At 36.0% G+C, this 16,439-nt stretch overlaps 1 protein-coding gene across 2 annotated transcripts in view; it reads right to left on the reverse strand.

Annotated features, from left to right (window-relative positions):
• Nucleotides 1-16,439, reverse strand: part of LOC126770223 (ankyrin repeat domain-containing protein 29) — a 39,268-nt gene that overhangs the window by 7,126 nt on the left and 15,703 nt on the right. For both annotated transcript variants that reach the window (XM_050489492.1, XM_050489494.1), the window contains exon 2: nt 2,680-2,790. In XM_050489492.1, the coding sequence (XP_050345449.1) occupies nt 2,680-2,790 (111 nt within the window). The remainder of the gene's footprint in view (nt 1-2,679; nt 2,791-16,439) is intronic.

A 16,439-nucleotide genomic window follows, 5' to 3' on the forward strand; every position in this document is an offset into this window, starting at 1 on the left:
ACTTAATTATTGTAATGCCTCCTTACAATAATATAAATACTATATATTTGTGTTATATTGAAATATATAAGTTGTATCCATATAAGATGAGAAATAGTATATAATAATCTAGATAGATAGATTAAAAATTAGTATATAATCTCTTTGTTAAATAAAAACATATAAGTTGTGTACTTATTAGGTGGGTCTTAATATGTATGGCGGAAGGTCACTCTACTCCGGAAAATCTGGACACCTCGAAGCATTTCAAACAATTGCTAATTATTTCAGCGAAAACGCAAATTAAATGAAATCTGTTTTTAAACAATTTCAATATAATAATAAAGCATTACAAAGTACATATATGCATTAGGACAAAACAATTTATATGATAAACTCGACTTACCTTGAAATCAAGGCAACCGCGATGAACATATAATTAAAATATTGCTACAGGTACTTCGCATTTGTAATTTAAATTAAAAAAGAAATGTGGTATCTAATTAATATGAAATTGCATTGCGCGTCGCTCCAGCGACCGCGAAGGCTTATGTTTTAAAATAACTGCATTCGCATGTAAATTATGATAGTTCCCATCTTGCCTTATTAGAATTCACAACGCAATAGCTTTGACCATCCGTGCGTGACGGTTAAGTATTGAAACGAAAAAACAAACATACAATGAAAAAATATATAAATGTTGCGAGTTAACGCTAAAATACTACACCAAGAAATCGCTTCAAACATGTATTTATAGCGGCCCTTTATTTCGTCACGTAAATGTTATAAGCTAATCTAAACTTAGAAAAAGATATCCTCGAGTGAATAAAACCTTTAAGTTATGTAAGCGATTACGTAGCGGGGAACGGTAGGCGATCGATAAATCATAGCCGGTAATAATAAATACGACCTCGGGAGGTTTGGTGTGTGGAATAAACTGAAGCATTATCTAAGAATGAATAACAATAATATCATTAATTAAGAAAAATAATTTAAATCATTACACGAATGACAAATGAAAATTTTTGATAATTATAAATTTTTCGCAATTATAAATGATATTGAACTCGATTGAGACCCGCTAGCTTCAATGACTTGTAACAGTCGGAGGAGCTTCAGAAGTGAGCGCAAAAAGAATATGAATTAACTGAATGTGGCCCACATTCAGTTAATTCACAGTCTTATTTTAGTACAAAGTTACTGAACTACTGTTTTAGCTTTAAAGAATTCAAGAGAAAACTCACTGGCTAGCAGTAACAAGAATACATGAAGATTTAAATTTGATACCACTATATCTTTTTAGACATACTCATACTATCATTTTATAGTCATAATAACTTTATGGGTTTAACATATTTATGGTTTGAGTGTTACAAGAATTTCAAGGAAGTGTATTCCGCTATAAATCATCAACTAATATTCTCCTGCTACAAACACGTCATTAACCTAAAAACTGGAATACTCTTCAGCGTTTATGAAACGTTGATATACTAAAATCATGCTGTACACGGACATGGCAAGTTTTAAGACTGGATTTAATCAGTAATAACTTACTGTTTCATCACGCTGGTCAATTTATGTAAATCTATGAATAAAGAAAATGTTGTCACGACTCTCGTCCTATATCGTTTATATATACAATGGGAACCGTTCTAGCAATAAATTTATTTGTAAACTCGTAAGTTTAAGTAAAGTTATGGAGATTGATCTGCTCTCGTCTGAGTTGAATACAAAATATTACTATATCACGGTACATACGGTTTACATTCACCGGACCTGACCCGTTACTCTTGAAGGTAAATTGTTGTGTTTCATTATATCACAAGTATAATTAATGACATTTTAGAAGCTATTAATATTTAATGTACTTTTGAAAATTTATATACTTACAATATATGACTTACAACTGTAACTTCAGCGCTCAAGTTTAATAAGTCTAAGTGAAAAACTGCCTCGGTTTATTTTTATTTATGTATAACATCTGTTATATATCTGTTCCAAATTCATCTCAATTCGAAGTTTAATTTAATTCTCTCATCCATTTTTCCGTATCGACGAAAGTTTCGCAGCGTCAAATTCCAATATATCTGTTATTGGCATAAATTTTATATGACCTAATTGGATTTTCACGTTCGATATCATCGAATGCTCTCAAAACGACCAAATGACAAAAGTACTTGTAGTTATTCCTATTTTGATGTCTTTCGTTTCGTCATATCAGTTTTTTATTACTTGATTATAAATTAATGACTTTTTGTTTTCCAACTTTTCCAAGACATGAATATTTGGGGTTTTTATAAATTTCGACGCGCTATTTTATTTGCGCTGCCACCTTGGGGAAATGGCAGACAGTACTCCCTATACGACTCATTTTACGATAAACATATTTACGTCATAAATTAAAGAACAATTCCAATGCTTTATATTGTAACAAATTTTCTTTGAAATTAGGTTTAGGGTTTTTTTAGCTTGTTGCTCAAAAAATTACTGTAATATAACTAGTAAGAATAATTTTTTAAGATTAAGCTTTCTGTTTTTAATTATAATCATTTATAATAAATATTCTTCTTTATCTAATTTTGTTAGTATGATAAGAACAAATGTAAATGCTATTATTATTTTCTTTATACAAAAGTTATTCATAATGTCACATATCCAGAATCAGGATCAATCTTCTCTTCTGAAATAGCAATTACGTACCCGATCTCTGGAGTCGATGTGCACTTTCCCAGTATCCAATAACTGTTTCAATTTCTCGCAGTCACCCCGCAACGCCGCCAGATGAAATTGTACATCGGTGCGAGACTCTTTCTGCAAAAAGGAAAAATGGTTCTTAATTATTTAACACACACATAACTATAAAGGATTGTGAACGTACATAATTTATTTGAAAAACATTTGTATTCGAAGCGAACATAGAGAACAAGTTTTATCGCTTTCTACAAATCTAAATATACTTTATTCAAGCTGGTTTATTCGATCCCCATTTTGTTTTTATAAAATAGGAAGGAGGACGGATAAGAGGACCACCACTCATTGACATTGGCGCTGTAAGAAATATTAACTATTTCTTACAATACGACGACAGTACTTTGGAAACTAAGATGTTATATCCTTTGTGCTTGAAGTTGCACTGGCTTACTCATCCTTCAAACTGGAAAACAGCAACACTTAGTATTGCTCTCTGGCGTTAGAATATGAACCAAGTAAGATTTAATTTGAAATTGACATTTTACAAGAAAACCGAGAAATTACACTACAAACATTTCACTGAGAATAATAAAACTATAAATTATAATAATAATAGTTTTTATTGTTATAAATTAAACGTTATAAAACAGTGTGCAATTATCTAAACATTTCACATCGCACGTTCATTATTGATTTCATTGTCAAGTTCAATAAAGTTAACGAGTTCGAGCATCAAGCGATCGGCTTTCATGTCGGTTTTGATTTAACAAAAAACGAGTCATTGTGTCATTCACAATCACGCATATCGCATCCACCGATTCGCGTGTTATCAGACGCAGCCGTGAACTATTAATATAACTGTTGTTATTGCTGTACATGTGTACCGTTCACGCGAAACAACAATTTATTTTAAATGCCAAAACTGACTTGAATACTCATGTGGGCGAACTGGTGCGGCAAAATCTTTGCTCTAATGAATATTGTATTAGTACCGGCCGTCATGGACGACGAAAAAAAAAGTGCATTTTTAATCGCATTTTTAAATTTAATGTGGCCGGAAGAAGCGATTCCGACTTGCACATTCTAAGGGATATGCGCGGTATGGTGATAAAAGATATATACAAATATATTTTTATTAGAATTACATCTATATGCACGGTTATATAATGTATCCTCAGTTTCCCCTACTCTTGATGCGGGGTCAAATTAATCAGAACGCTTCATATACAAGTTCAAATAATACATTATATAGGACACCGGTGAATTATGAAGTATGAAGAGAATATTAAAAAATAAATAAATTATTAGATAAAATAAATCCGTAATTTTAAAGATATAAAATATGTGTTTCGAGAATCAGAATTTGAACTGATATTATAACACGATAGCCCAACATTACGCTACCTGAAATGATCATTTGGCTTTGTTAAACTACTTCTTGTTCATACCATGATGAACTATCATTACTTTAAATCGCAGCTTACTCAGAAATTGCCAACATCGCGTGATAGAGGTCCGGTTGGGATGTAATAATGGCAAAATATCTCCGAGGAAATGATATAATAACAGTCATTTGTCATTTTTGTTTACGTCTTAGCTTCTTTCCGAATTTGATGTGAGATTACAGATATAATTTGCAACAATGGTTTAAAGTCATGATCCTTTCACTAGACTTAATTAATCAATAAAAGCTTGCTGTTGTTATTAAAATAGTTATAGAATTTCATATTAATTATAACGTGGAGGCGGTGAAGCGAATCACGACAGGAAAGGCAATCCGTCCATTCCGCACACCAAACCGTGCGACGCCAACGCCGTGATACGTATTGGATTTCTTACAGCGCTCTCTGAGCCATACATGTAATTATGATAAACAATATCGTCTTAATGTTCCTTAGAAAGATTCAATAATAATACAACGAATTTAAATTCCTCAAAAACTGTTGTCATCATCTTCATTATCGTCCCACTTCTGGATAAAAGCCTCCTCTTTTCTGTGCAACTCCTCAGGTTATGCCCACAGCTTTTCTTCATCTACCTATTTTACTGGACAACCGATGTTTCTGCATCCAGTTCATTACTGAATTTTCGATAAATGTTCAAGAACTGTCAGCGTTAACACAGCGCAATAAAGATTTTAAAAGAAAATAAACAAACCGAGCATAATTTATATAACTAAAACAACGATTACGAAAATAGTTATCGAATGTAAATGAATTTAGACAATTTAGGTTTTTTGCAAGTGTTAAATGAGTAACTCGATAACTCTTTAATGGATCAAATAAAATGAAATCGAGGATTCTGTGGTTGTGATCATGTTTGCTTAAAGACGAGACGTGACCATTGATCTACTTGCTTGTAACAACTAGAATTCCTAGATTTCTCCTTTTATTAAAGCTATTATTTTATAATTGGCTTCAAATTTATTTTCAATTAAGCACTTTAAAAAATGATGTGTATACTGTTTATGATATTTACTTTAGCGAAGCTAATATAAAAAAATTGAATTTATTATGATGAAAAACTGAATTTATTATGTATTAAATTAAATATTTATTGCAATTAATAATTTAAATGTCTTAAGTATTATGTAAATTATACATAATACTTAAGACATTAAAGACTTAAGACAATAAAAAGAATGCCTATTTTTTAAATCTTTTTTCGTTATATTTTCTTTTTCACAAAAATAGAAATCCGATTGATACGCATCCAATGGATATCAGGGGCGAATTTTAATCTCGTTAAAAGTGGTCGTGTTGGATGAATCAAAAAATCAAAGGTAGATAAAGTTAGTTTATTCGACTAAGTTTTTTTAACGGTAGTTGTATATTTTAGTGAGCAATATGTCTGAAGAAAGAAGTACAAGATTTTCGTATATCGTTATAGGAGCAATTCAATTCATTCTTTGGGCAATTTTGTTTTGGGTTTATTTATTTGAACTAGTTTAGAAGGCACATGAGCAAATGAGCCACCTGATGGTAAATGGTTACTCGTGGCCATAGACAATGGCCAGAAACATTAGTTAAATACCGTGTCAAGTCAATTAAAAGTTATAGTTGGCGATGATTGCGTCTAAACCATTTCCGGTCGAGTCAGAAATGCTGTCTAGGATAAATAGTGAGAGAATAAATAGTGCACTTGTGTATATGTATGTCTTGCACAGTTGGTGACGATTTACAATGAGTAATCTCAATTGACATTGCCAAGATCGATCAGACAACGTCTTTATAACCCACGCTAACTGCACAAAATCATACCACTAAATATACCATATCTTTACCCTTACAATTTGTAATTGTACAAGTAACACGATGTCCAGTTTGAAAGTTTTCCTGATAATGATTTCCTAATACAACATGCAACACTAACGTCGCAATTTATTACACTTTACCGATATCCGTTGTTTCGCTGGATTATTTGCACCAGCTAAATAAAATATGTCCTCATTAATATCAGAACTAAATGCCCATTGCTAGACAACAAAGCTATTTAATCAATTGTTTTTCTCTGTAACTGGGACATGGTAGACTTCGGATTGCCGCAATGTTTCATAACAAAAGACTACAATAATGACGTAATAAAAGATTAATTTTGACGTTTTTTCTAGCAATTAATTTAACTGATACTATCACTTATTAAAGTCGGTTAATTTTTTAAAATACAATACTCTCTTATGTAAGATAATTATGAGCGTTGTATCACAAAGTGTGTTATTTTGTTTTAATTAAAATATTTATTGAATGTCTTGTTCTCCGTTAGATACTAGAGAAATATATATATTTTTTAATATCAGACAATACAGATAATACAAGATGTTCGCCGAATGGGTATTTCAAAAGTTTAAATGCATTAAGTTGAAAGTTAAAATAGCTCATTTGCTTATTTATCAACGCTATCAATCAACGAATTACAAATAGTCATAATAGTTACGACACTGTTTGCTAATATTTAATTTGATTCGTTATCACAAATTTAACTGCAATACTTTTTTCTCGTTTCCTTAATAACCTTCTTTTAGATCATTATCATTATTTAAAATAAATACAGATAATGACATCGATCAACGATATCTGTTTCACGTCCATTCATTCAAATGTAAGAACCAGTAAACTTCTAGTTACGCGTCCGTAAAATTTGTAACGAAATGGTGATGACGAAAAACAGTCCGTGTTCGGTGCGCATGCTTTAGAAATAGAGAGTTGTTTACATCCGGACTTCAGTGTCAGTTTTTGTGGTATAAAAAAACCAACGGTCATCGACGCCTGCCTCTGTACTGGCGTTGGCATTGTTCGAATTACGCAACCGGTTCCTCAAAGGTTCTTACAAGTATCAATCATGGTAGGTATGAGATAAAAGATCGCGCTCGCACGTAATAGCGCTCCTGCAAATAATTTATTGTTTTAAATTCAAACAAACAAAAATATCTATTCGGATAATATATTTTTCATTATAATTTAAGTGATGATATTTCAAAAACGTTTTATAGAATGACGATTGTAAGTAATGTTAATTGAGGGAAAAAAGGAAAATCTGTCTTCCTATTTCTGGGTATAATTGACTACGCGATGGTCTAGCGTCGGAGCATACGACCGAGACTGTCACGATCAAACAATTAAATGCAAAATGTAGGTGATGGATTGTTAATTACATTGAAATATATTCATGTGAACAGGAAAATAATATCAAAATACATTTCTATTTATATATTATTAAGCAGATGAGACAAAGGCTGTTCTAGTTCTGAAATCGCGAATAGTTTTAGGAAGTAAACTGCGTTAGCTAAAAGTCATTTAGAAACGGTCGCTACGACATGAAAAGTTCTTAATTAAGGGCAATGGCGTTATGTATACTATTATAAACTGAATTTGTTTGTTTATGAACGCGCTAATTTCAGGACACACCAGTACGTTTTGAAAACATATTATTGCGTTAGCTAACTCATTTATTGAGTAAGGTTATATAAGCGAAATACTACTCATCATGAGATCTCTTAAACTATCTGCCCAATTGATGTGAAATTTGTCACAGTTACGCCTTTCGCGGCATAGAAGTTCACTATGACCGGATTTCACGCAAATCCTATTCAAAATATGTTTTTCTTCTTATCTAGCCATGCGAAGCCGGGACGACCAGCTAGTAGACTATATAACGTTACCATACAACCAACAAGGGCGGAGGAGTCACATTTAGCGAGGGTGAAACCGCGCGGAGCAATTAGTTAACATCATAAAACTTCACAACAATAAAACTATTGAATGAATCAGAACCAATATAAACCTGAATTAAAAAAAATACCATGGCTATTTTTATTACGAAGCTGACGATTATTATATATCAATTTATATAAATAGAAATAGCATTCTTTAAAAAGAATATTATTTCTTGAGAAGTTACCATAAAATGTTAATGCATTTAATACGTTAATGTTGAGAGAGTTTTACTAGCTGCCGCAACGATTGCCCATGTAATTCATAATCGACAATTTTCTTTGAATCGTTTTAGAAAATTAAGTGTAGTAATAACAATGCAAGATGAAATAGTTGCTGAGTATTATACTTAGAATGTTCCTGAAGGAGACCAAAGAAGAAACTGCGGAAAATGAATTTAAAAAAAAATACATTCGAAGTTTATTATTTTTAAATATAGTAAATTGCACGACATTTCATTTTCGCGTCTATAAAGCTCCTGGTGTTGATTATATTTAGCTGTAGTAGCTGATCTAACCATATATTTCATTTTACACAGCGCTAAAATAGATTTATTTTATCAGACAACAATTTACTATTCAAAATACACTACCATTTGACAATTATCTTTGGTTAATTATATTTACGACGGGCGCTTCCGAAACGACATTTCTTAGTATTTCCCATGGCATTTGTGAGTCGACCGACGGTCACGACTTATCTTTAACGAAACGTATTATTCAATAAATTGGCAGTTATTGGATGAATTGACAGACTTTAATGAAACGCACTTGCTTTGCCTAATGACTTTATGTCTACTGAAACTTCTAATGCCAATTATATTCTAAGATATTAAAATTTAATAAATGACGTAAAACAAATAAATTCTCAGTAACTTTAGAAATCTCCCTTTACGATTAGGATATTCAAAATGAGAATTTAGTAAACAAAACATACCTTTATCTCGATTAACCTGAATATCTTAAAAGCAAAAGCGAGATAAACATGCAAGATGTGTGCGTTACTGGTCTGCTTTATAATTTAGCGCTGAACAATGTGACCCAGAAGGAGCGATGTCGGTGTCGGTGTCAAAAGTAAACTTTCTCTGAGTCATCGCGTGCAAATATGTTTATAATATCGTTCATCTGCCGTGGAAATACACTGGCCGATTAGGTAGAAAGTTATAGATGAAGAGAATTGGTAGCCGAAAACAATGCAGTGAATTAAGTATTTTAAATCGAGATTTATTGGAAAAAGAATATCCAGAACATCGATCAAATCATATCAAAATATACTTTATTAAAGTGAGCTGTTTCATTGAATTCGACATTTTACAAGATGAAATTAAATTAAACGACGGTTCACAATATAGATTCTAACGAGAAGAACCGAGAAACCACAGTAGTGACTCATTTTTGACAAACAACTTATATAGATAATAATTAAAAATAATTGAATTATATAATTTATTAGTATTATTATTTGAAAGTGAAAACAAAAGAGAATTTACGTTGTCCAACGATTGAAAAATTAATAATACAAATTTACATGCAAATTACAAACAACATATGTAAACTAAAATCTTGATAGGCAAATTAAAATGTAAAATAATTCAACAGCAACAGCAAAACTTTCATCTACCAATAGGATCCAACGAAAGCAGAAAACTTTCAGTATAATCTAATACAATCATTGGCCATTAAGGTTACACAACACAGCTTGACCTTTCCTAACGTATAATTAACTATACCAAACAAAATGTTACGTATTACTGCAGGAACTAAGCTATTGTTCTTGCGAGATCTTTTTACTTATTACTTTTTAGTGGCTACTGGTGTTAGAGCTTTGTGCAAGCTCGTCTAGGTAGGTACCATCCACTCATCAGATCTTCTACCGCAAAACAGCAGTACTTGGTATTGTTGTGTTCCGGTTTGAAGGGTGAACTAGCCAGTCTAATTACAGGCTCAAGGGACATAACATCTTAGTTCTAAAGATTAATGGTGCATTGATGATGTAAGCGATAGTTAACATTTCTCACAATGCCAATGTCTATTGGACGTTGGTGACCACTTACCATCAGGTGGCCCATATGATCGTCCGCTTTTCTATTCGATAAAAAAATTAAAAAAAATCCGGGTAAAGTATTTAAGTGCTAGATTGGTGTTTACCATTCATCTCGCTCACGATAGTTAAGAATGAAACCTGCATGACACGCCAGATACTCTGACGCATGCAAATGTTAGACACTTCAGATACTGTTAAGAAACCAAACAACATGTTATTAACAAGAAAGTTAAAAATACCAAAACCCACCATTAATTTACGGTGTCGCTTTGTTATACATTATATCGTTTTTGCTATTTGAAGGCATCTAGTCAATTTTGTGAAAAAGTTATTTTTACTTTCGAGTCTGTATTCAGAAATGCAAAAACAATTAACTAACATCAAACGTCACTAAGTTTCAATTTACAAAGAGGCACATGTCACATTTGTATTCAGTACGTTCATGAATCATAATGTGACAGCAGTCAGCTAATAAATCATTAGAAAACTGCGTTTACTATTGACAAACTCTAAATGGTTTGCTATTTAATCTCAAAAACTGTTTTATGGTGCAACGAGAACAAAGCCTGCTTCTCGGGTTCAATGCCCCACGGGCGGGCCCTTGCTTTTTGTTGCGATGCACCAAACATTGTTGCATAATGTTCCATTAGATTCGAGAACGATAATTACTCACTAATGCTGTCATTATGTACTGCAGATTGAACTTGCACAATCCATCGATCGACTGTGACTGGATGATTGCATTGATTGCTAAAGTGCAGTCGGAATGTAAAATTTTATTCCAATGGAAACTGTTATCAACGTTTAATGGTCTTGTAACTAAAATCGTTTTCATTCCGATGGTATAGTTGTTAACATTTAAGTAGTCTTTAATGGTTTTCAATCTTGGTAGTTGAAAATTAAATTAAGTCTTAAATGTTTCTTTAAAACAGATTTAACGGAATAAATTACTTCTTGCAATGGAATTCAAAACAATGTAACCGAGTGAAGCGCAGGTTTTTTATTTAATTGTTAGTTAGACTAGATATATTATTCTGAGCAAAAAATAAAAACAGTCGGATATAAAATTTTAATATTTTTTTATAATAATAAAAGAAACGATAATAAAGTATTACTTTGTTTTATTCATTTTTTTTTCGAGCCATCCTGGGTGTAGCATATGGTCATGCTTATTATGAAAATGCATCATCGATACTGAACCAACATGTGCCGAAATAATTTAATTGTTTAAGAGTAAGATTTACAAATCAACGATAAAATATATAATATTATTGGAATAATATATCAAAAGATAGATATCAAAATAAAGATATAGATACCAAAAGATAGATAAGAAATATATCAAAAGCGGCGAAGCGTCAACGATCACTTATTTATGGGAGTTAAGTTTAACCATTGACATGAAACCAATCACTTCTGGTCGGGCTATTGCAACTGTTCGATTTTTTTTTGACATTTCAATTTCATCAACTAAATCACTTATTTTCTCTCCAACAGTCCCCAAATCGTCACTTATGAACATCACTAAAGAGCGTGACATTAGCTTTGAAATTCAGTATATAAATGTTAAAGATATTATATCTTTATTCAAATAATTAAACATTAAGGAATGGCAGATTATATTTAATTGTCAGTAGTAATTTCAGCGTTTCCTGATGTAATGAAACACTAAGGTTATTCCACAATTTTAAATCAACTAACACAACTTCTCGTTCCAATCAATGTATGCAATAATTTGCAAATCGGCTTTAAAGAGAATTTCTTACATGAGCATAGCATGAGATATTATTGTTTGCTGAAGACAATTATTTAATGAACGACGTGGTTCGTCGTCGGTTCTTTTCTCCCAATTTCTTTCTGAAGCAATTTTACATTGGCAAACAATAAGTGTAATGCTTCATTGAATACTGATTTTGACTTTGATTTGCTTGTAATACATATGATCCTGCGCAGTATCTGGTAAGTGAACTGAACGTATGTAGATGTCTGAGAATTATCATTCACAACGCGTTCGAAATAAATTAAATTTGAAAGGTCTTCGTAAAAAGACGGAAACATCCGACCTTGACTTGAATACAATTATTTTAAAATGCAAGACACTCGTGATAAGATTATTTATTTGTTTAGGAAGTCGTTTGCGTCACATTTAACCTTGTTTTTTGTTCACTTTTACTGTCGCCATTTAGTTTCGCGTTACAATTATGTGACTGAAAGTAAATTGGAATTATTTAATATCTACAACTTGAAGCCGATGAAGCGGATGAATTTAGAGCGCCTCGGATAATTTCGTTGAAATTAATTACAATATAACATACAACATTGAAAAGAACGGAAATTGTTAGAAGGGGTAATAATTATTCGTTTGTGATGTTTATTACATTACTATAATAATAAATAGGCAATTACAATTTAATTATAAATCATCGAAGTACACATAACGTCACTAGAAAACAATACGTATAAAGAGAAAGAAACAAGCTCAACCAATTAGCAAAACAATCAAATTAAAAGGTTTTGATTCGTTGAAAGAGGTTTAACTTTAAGCATATTAAAGAACTGAAATTCCATACCTATTACCTTACATACATACGAACATTATTACCTTACATACATACGAACATTATTACCTTACATACATACGAACAAAATACACAAAAACATAGAAACCTTGACTTCTGTACCTACTTGTCGTAATAAATAAGTTAGTTGTTGGCAAGGAACTCCGTCTCGTAGTCGTTAATATGCCTCGAACATTTCTCAAGGCCGCTAAGACAATTATCGTTTGTTTGTATTGCTACAACTTCTAGAAAAAAATAGTCAATATTGTGCTTTGTCACCTACACATATAAACGCTTAATAAAAATTACATAAGGCTACTACTTTACTAACTACTCAACCAACCAGCATTTTTTTTAATATAGGCCAGTAGACATTCATGGCATATATGCCACCTAAAAATAAGATACTATTTTTCCTGATATTGTCAATGCGCCACCAACCTTGGGAGCTAAAAGGCTATACCTTGCGTCTATAATTAAACTGGCTCTCTCACTGGTATTGCTGCTATGTGATAGAATTACTGGTGAATGTGTGGTATTTACCAAAACGGACCTGCACAAAACCCTACCACCGATAACATAAAATTCTTCTTGTAATATGTCATATTTCTGTATCACGTTATACGTGTTAATAATAATGGTTGCCATGATCATCGGTTTCTTTTCAACTTCAAAAAAAAATTAGCGATTATTTATATAATATTCATTTTGTTTATAGATCGATTTAAAGTTGGAATGGTAAATCTTAAGGCGAGGCGAATTTCATTTGGCAATTCAACTACGTGATTATACGTACTTAATAATATATACTATTATAATAACTCTTGTTTTGTAGTAACTCATCGAAGGAGACACATACGCCAATATTTGCGCTGTTGGTCCGACCGGTAGCATCACGCTGCTTTTGCGTTTATTGTTTTGTGAATAACGAATATTGTAGTTATTTACGGATAAATTATGTGTTAATTTCGTGTTGGTTATATTTGTAGCGTGAATACGCTAATGCAAGTTAAGACAACACTTCTGACAGTAGCCAAATATTTAAATAGTTTTATTAATCATAAATAAACTATTTTGCTCAAACAAGTGAAACGTAAAACATATTCATTACTTTCCATTCATTTCCGTTGTGAACACTTAAGTCAATAAACTAAAATATATAAAAACAAAAACAAACATAAAAAAAAACGTGCAATACATGTACATCTTCTTGTATCGATACTAGTCTTAACTAATTGTACATATATTTTTTAAATAAATCGACTTCAGCAATAAATACAGTTATTATAAATAAATTAAACGACTTTGTTATCTTTTAAATAATATGTAAAATGGCAAAATGTGGTTTATATTTTAGTCAAAAATGTATGTTAATTATATCTTTTAGAGAATTAAAAAGGTGACATATTAATAAATTATTTACAAAACCTTTGTAATGTATATAAATTGACGCAAATATATATATACTACCATAGATACATCCGATTTGAGATCTCCAACTCCTGCAGGCCAGCGGGACCACTGAGGGTGCCAACCACGCTTCCGAGGTGGTCTCTTGGCCAGCTAAATCGTGAGCTGGTCAAGGAGGCTGCCATCGTGCAGCGGTGGGTTTCCGCGGGATGGAGGGAGGGCGCTAGCGTCGAAGAGATGGCGGGCAGCATGCGCAGTGCTCTAAAGGAGGTGTGCGATGCGGCCATGCCGAGGACCCGACAGACGGTACCGCGCCGTCAGGTGTACTGGTGGTCGCTCGAAATAGCAGAGCTGCGGGCGACATGTAACCGGGCGCGGAGGGCTTACGTCCGTTGTCGCAGGCGCAACGGCCTCGACACGGACTTGGAGGGACGGCTGTGGGCCGCTTATCGCCAGTTGAAAAAGGAGCTGCAGCAGGCGATAAGTTGTGCCAAGCAGAGAGCAAGGGAGGAGCTTCTGGTGGGCCTGAACAGGGACCCGTGGGGGCGCCCGTATCGTGGTGTGCGAGGGAAGTTCCGTACACACGGCGCTCCTGTTACGGAAACGCTACCGCCGGATCTTCTTCTGCGCCTGGTTAGGGAATTATTTCCTAACTCAGGCGAGCACGTCCCACCAAGTATGGCCCCTCTCTCCATGACAGATGACAATATGGCTCCACCAAATATCATGGAGCGAGAAATGGAGATGGCCCTTGATCGACTGAGGGCCAGAACAGCGCCGGGTCCGGACGGGGTTCCAGGACGTGTTCTGCGTGACGCCCTGGAGCACTTAGGAGGGAGGCTTCGGGAACTGTTCGACGAGTGTCTTTCTAGTGGGCAGTTTCCGAAGCTATGGAAGGAAGGAAAGTTGGTCCTGTTGCCGAAGGAGGGGCGGCCACTAAGCTCTTCCTCGGCATACAGGCCAATTGTGCTGCTGAATGAGACGGGCAAACTCTTCGAGAAGATTGTCACTGCCCGTCTTGTTCAGCACCTCGAGGAGGTGGGACCGGGTCTTTCAAAGGCTCAGTTTGGGTTCAGGGCGGGTCGATCAACTATCGACGCCCTGAACACCCTGAAGACCCGGACCATGGAGGGACGTGGTCCTGGTGGTATCGCTGGACGTGGCGAACGCCTTCAATAGTCTTCCTTTCGGGACAATAAGGGAGGCGCTTCGATATCATTGGGTGCCTTCCTATCTCAGAAGGCTGTTGGGGGCATACCTCCAGGATCGGGTGGTCCTCTGGGAGGGGGGCGATGGGCGACTTGTCCGGCGTCGAGTAGGCTGCGGCGTTCCACAGGGGTCGGTTCTCGGCCCAATCCTGTGGAACGTCGGCTTTGACTGGCTCCTGCGGGCACCCGTCCTTCCCGGGATGGGGGTGCTGTGCTACGCGGACGACACCCTCATCACAGCGACGGGACGTACTTTTCAGGAGGCAGCCCGCTTGGCTGAGGTCGGAGTGTCGCTCACGATGGATCGAATCAGGATGCTGGGCTTGAGGGTCTCTGTAACAAAAACGGAGGCCCTCCTATTCCACGGTCCACGTCGAGGTCCCCCTCGAGGAGCGTCTATCACCGTCCAGGGAACGGTGATTAAGGTGCAGGCCCAGATGAGGTATCTGGGCCTGATTCTGGATGGAAGATGGAGCTTCGGGCAGCATTTTGTCCAACTCAGCCCGAAGCTCATCAACGCCGTTGCCGCCTTGGGCCGCCTTCTACCCAACGTAGGAGGGCCGGAAACACCTTGCCGGCGATTATACGCTGGTGTGCTGCGCTCCATGGCGCTGTACGGTGCACCCATCTGGGTGGACGCTCTCACTGCTCGTAACAAGGCTCTTCTTCGGAGACCACAGAGAGTCATAGCGGTGAGAGCGATACGTGGTTACCGTACAGTGTCATGGACGGCAGCGACACTTCTCGCGAGCGATCCGCCTTGGGAACTCCAGGCAGAGGTGCTTGCGGAAGTGTACCGGTTCCGGGTGGAAGCGAGGTCGAGTGGTGACCGTCCAGGATTGGCGGAGGTGGAGCGAGTCCTGACTCGCTCCACCTCCGCCCAGCTCTAGCCCAGCGAGCCTTGATTCGCAGGTGGGAGGAGGACCTGGGGTCCCCCTCGGCAAGCCTGGCGACAGTGGAGGCGGTCCGTCCCCACTTGAGTCGCTGGGTGGAACGGAGTCACGGCACACTCACATTCACGCTGACGCAGGTACTTACCGGGCACGGTTGCTTCGGTAGGTATCTGCACCGGATAGCGAGGCGGGAGGTCACTCCCTCCTGCCACGAGTGCGGCGCGCCTTCGGACACGGCGCGTCACACCCTGATTGAGTGTGCTGCATGGGGGCCTCAGCGCCATTACCTGGCGGCCATTGTAGGTGGAGACCTCTCGCTGCTGAGCGTGATAAACGCCATGATCGGTAGCGAGAGGGGCTAGAAGGAGATGGTCTCTTTCTGCGAAAACGTCATGTCGCAGAAGGAGGCCGCGGAGCGGGAGCGTGAGAACAGTGCTTCCGCTGACC

The sequence above is a fragment of the Nymphalis io genome, chromosome 8, assembly GCF_905147045.1.
Source record: "Nymphalis io chromosome 8, ilAglIoxx1.1, whole genome shotgun sequence".
Lineage (NCBI taxonomy): Eukaryota > Metazoa > Arthropoda > Insecta > Lepidoptera > Nymphalidae > Nymphalis > Nymphalis io.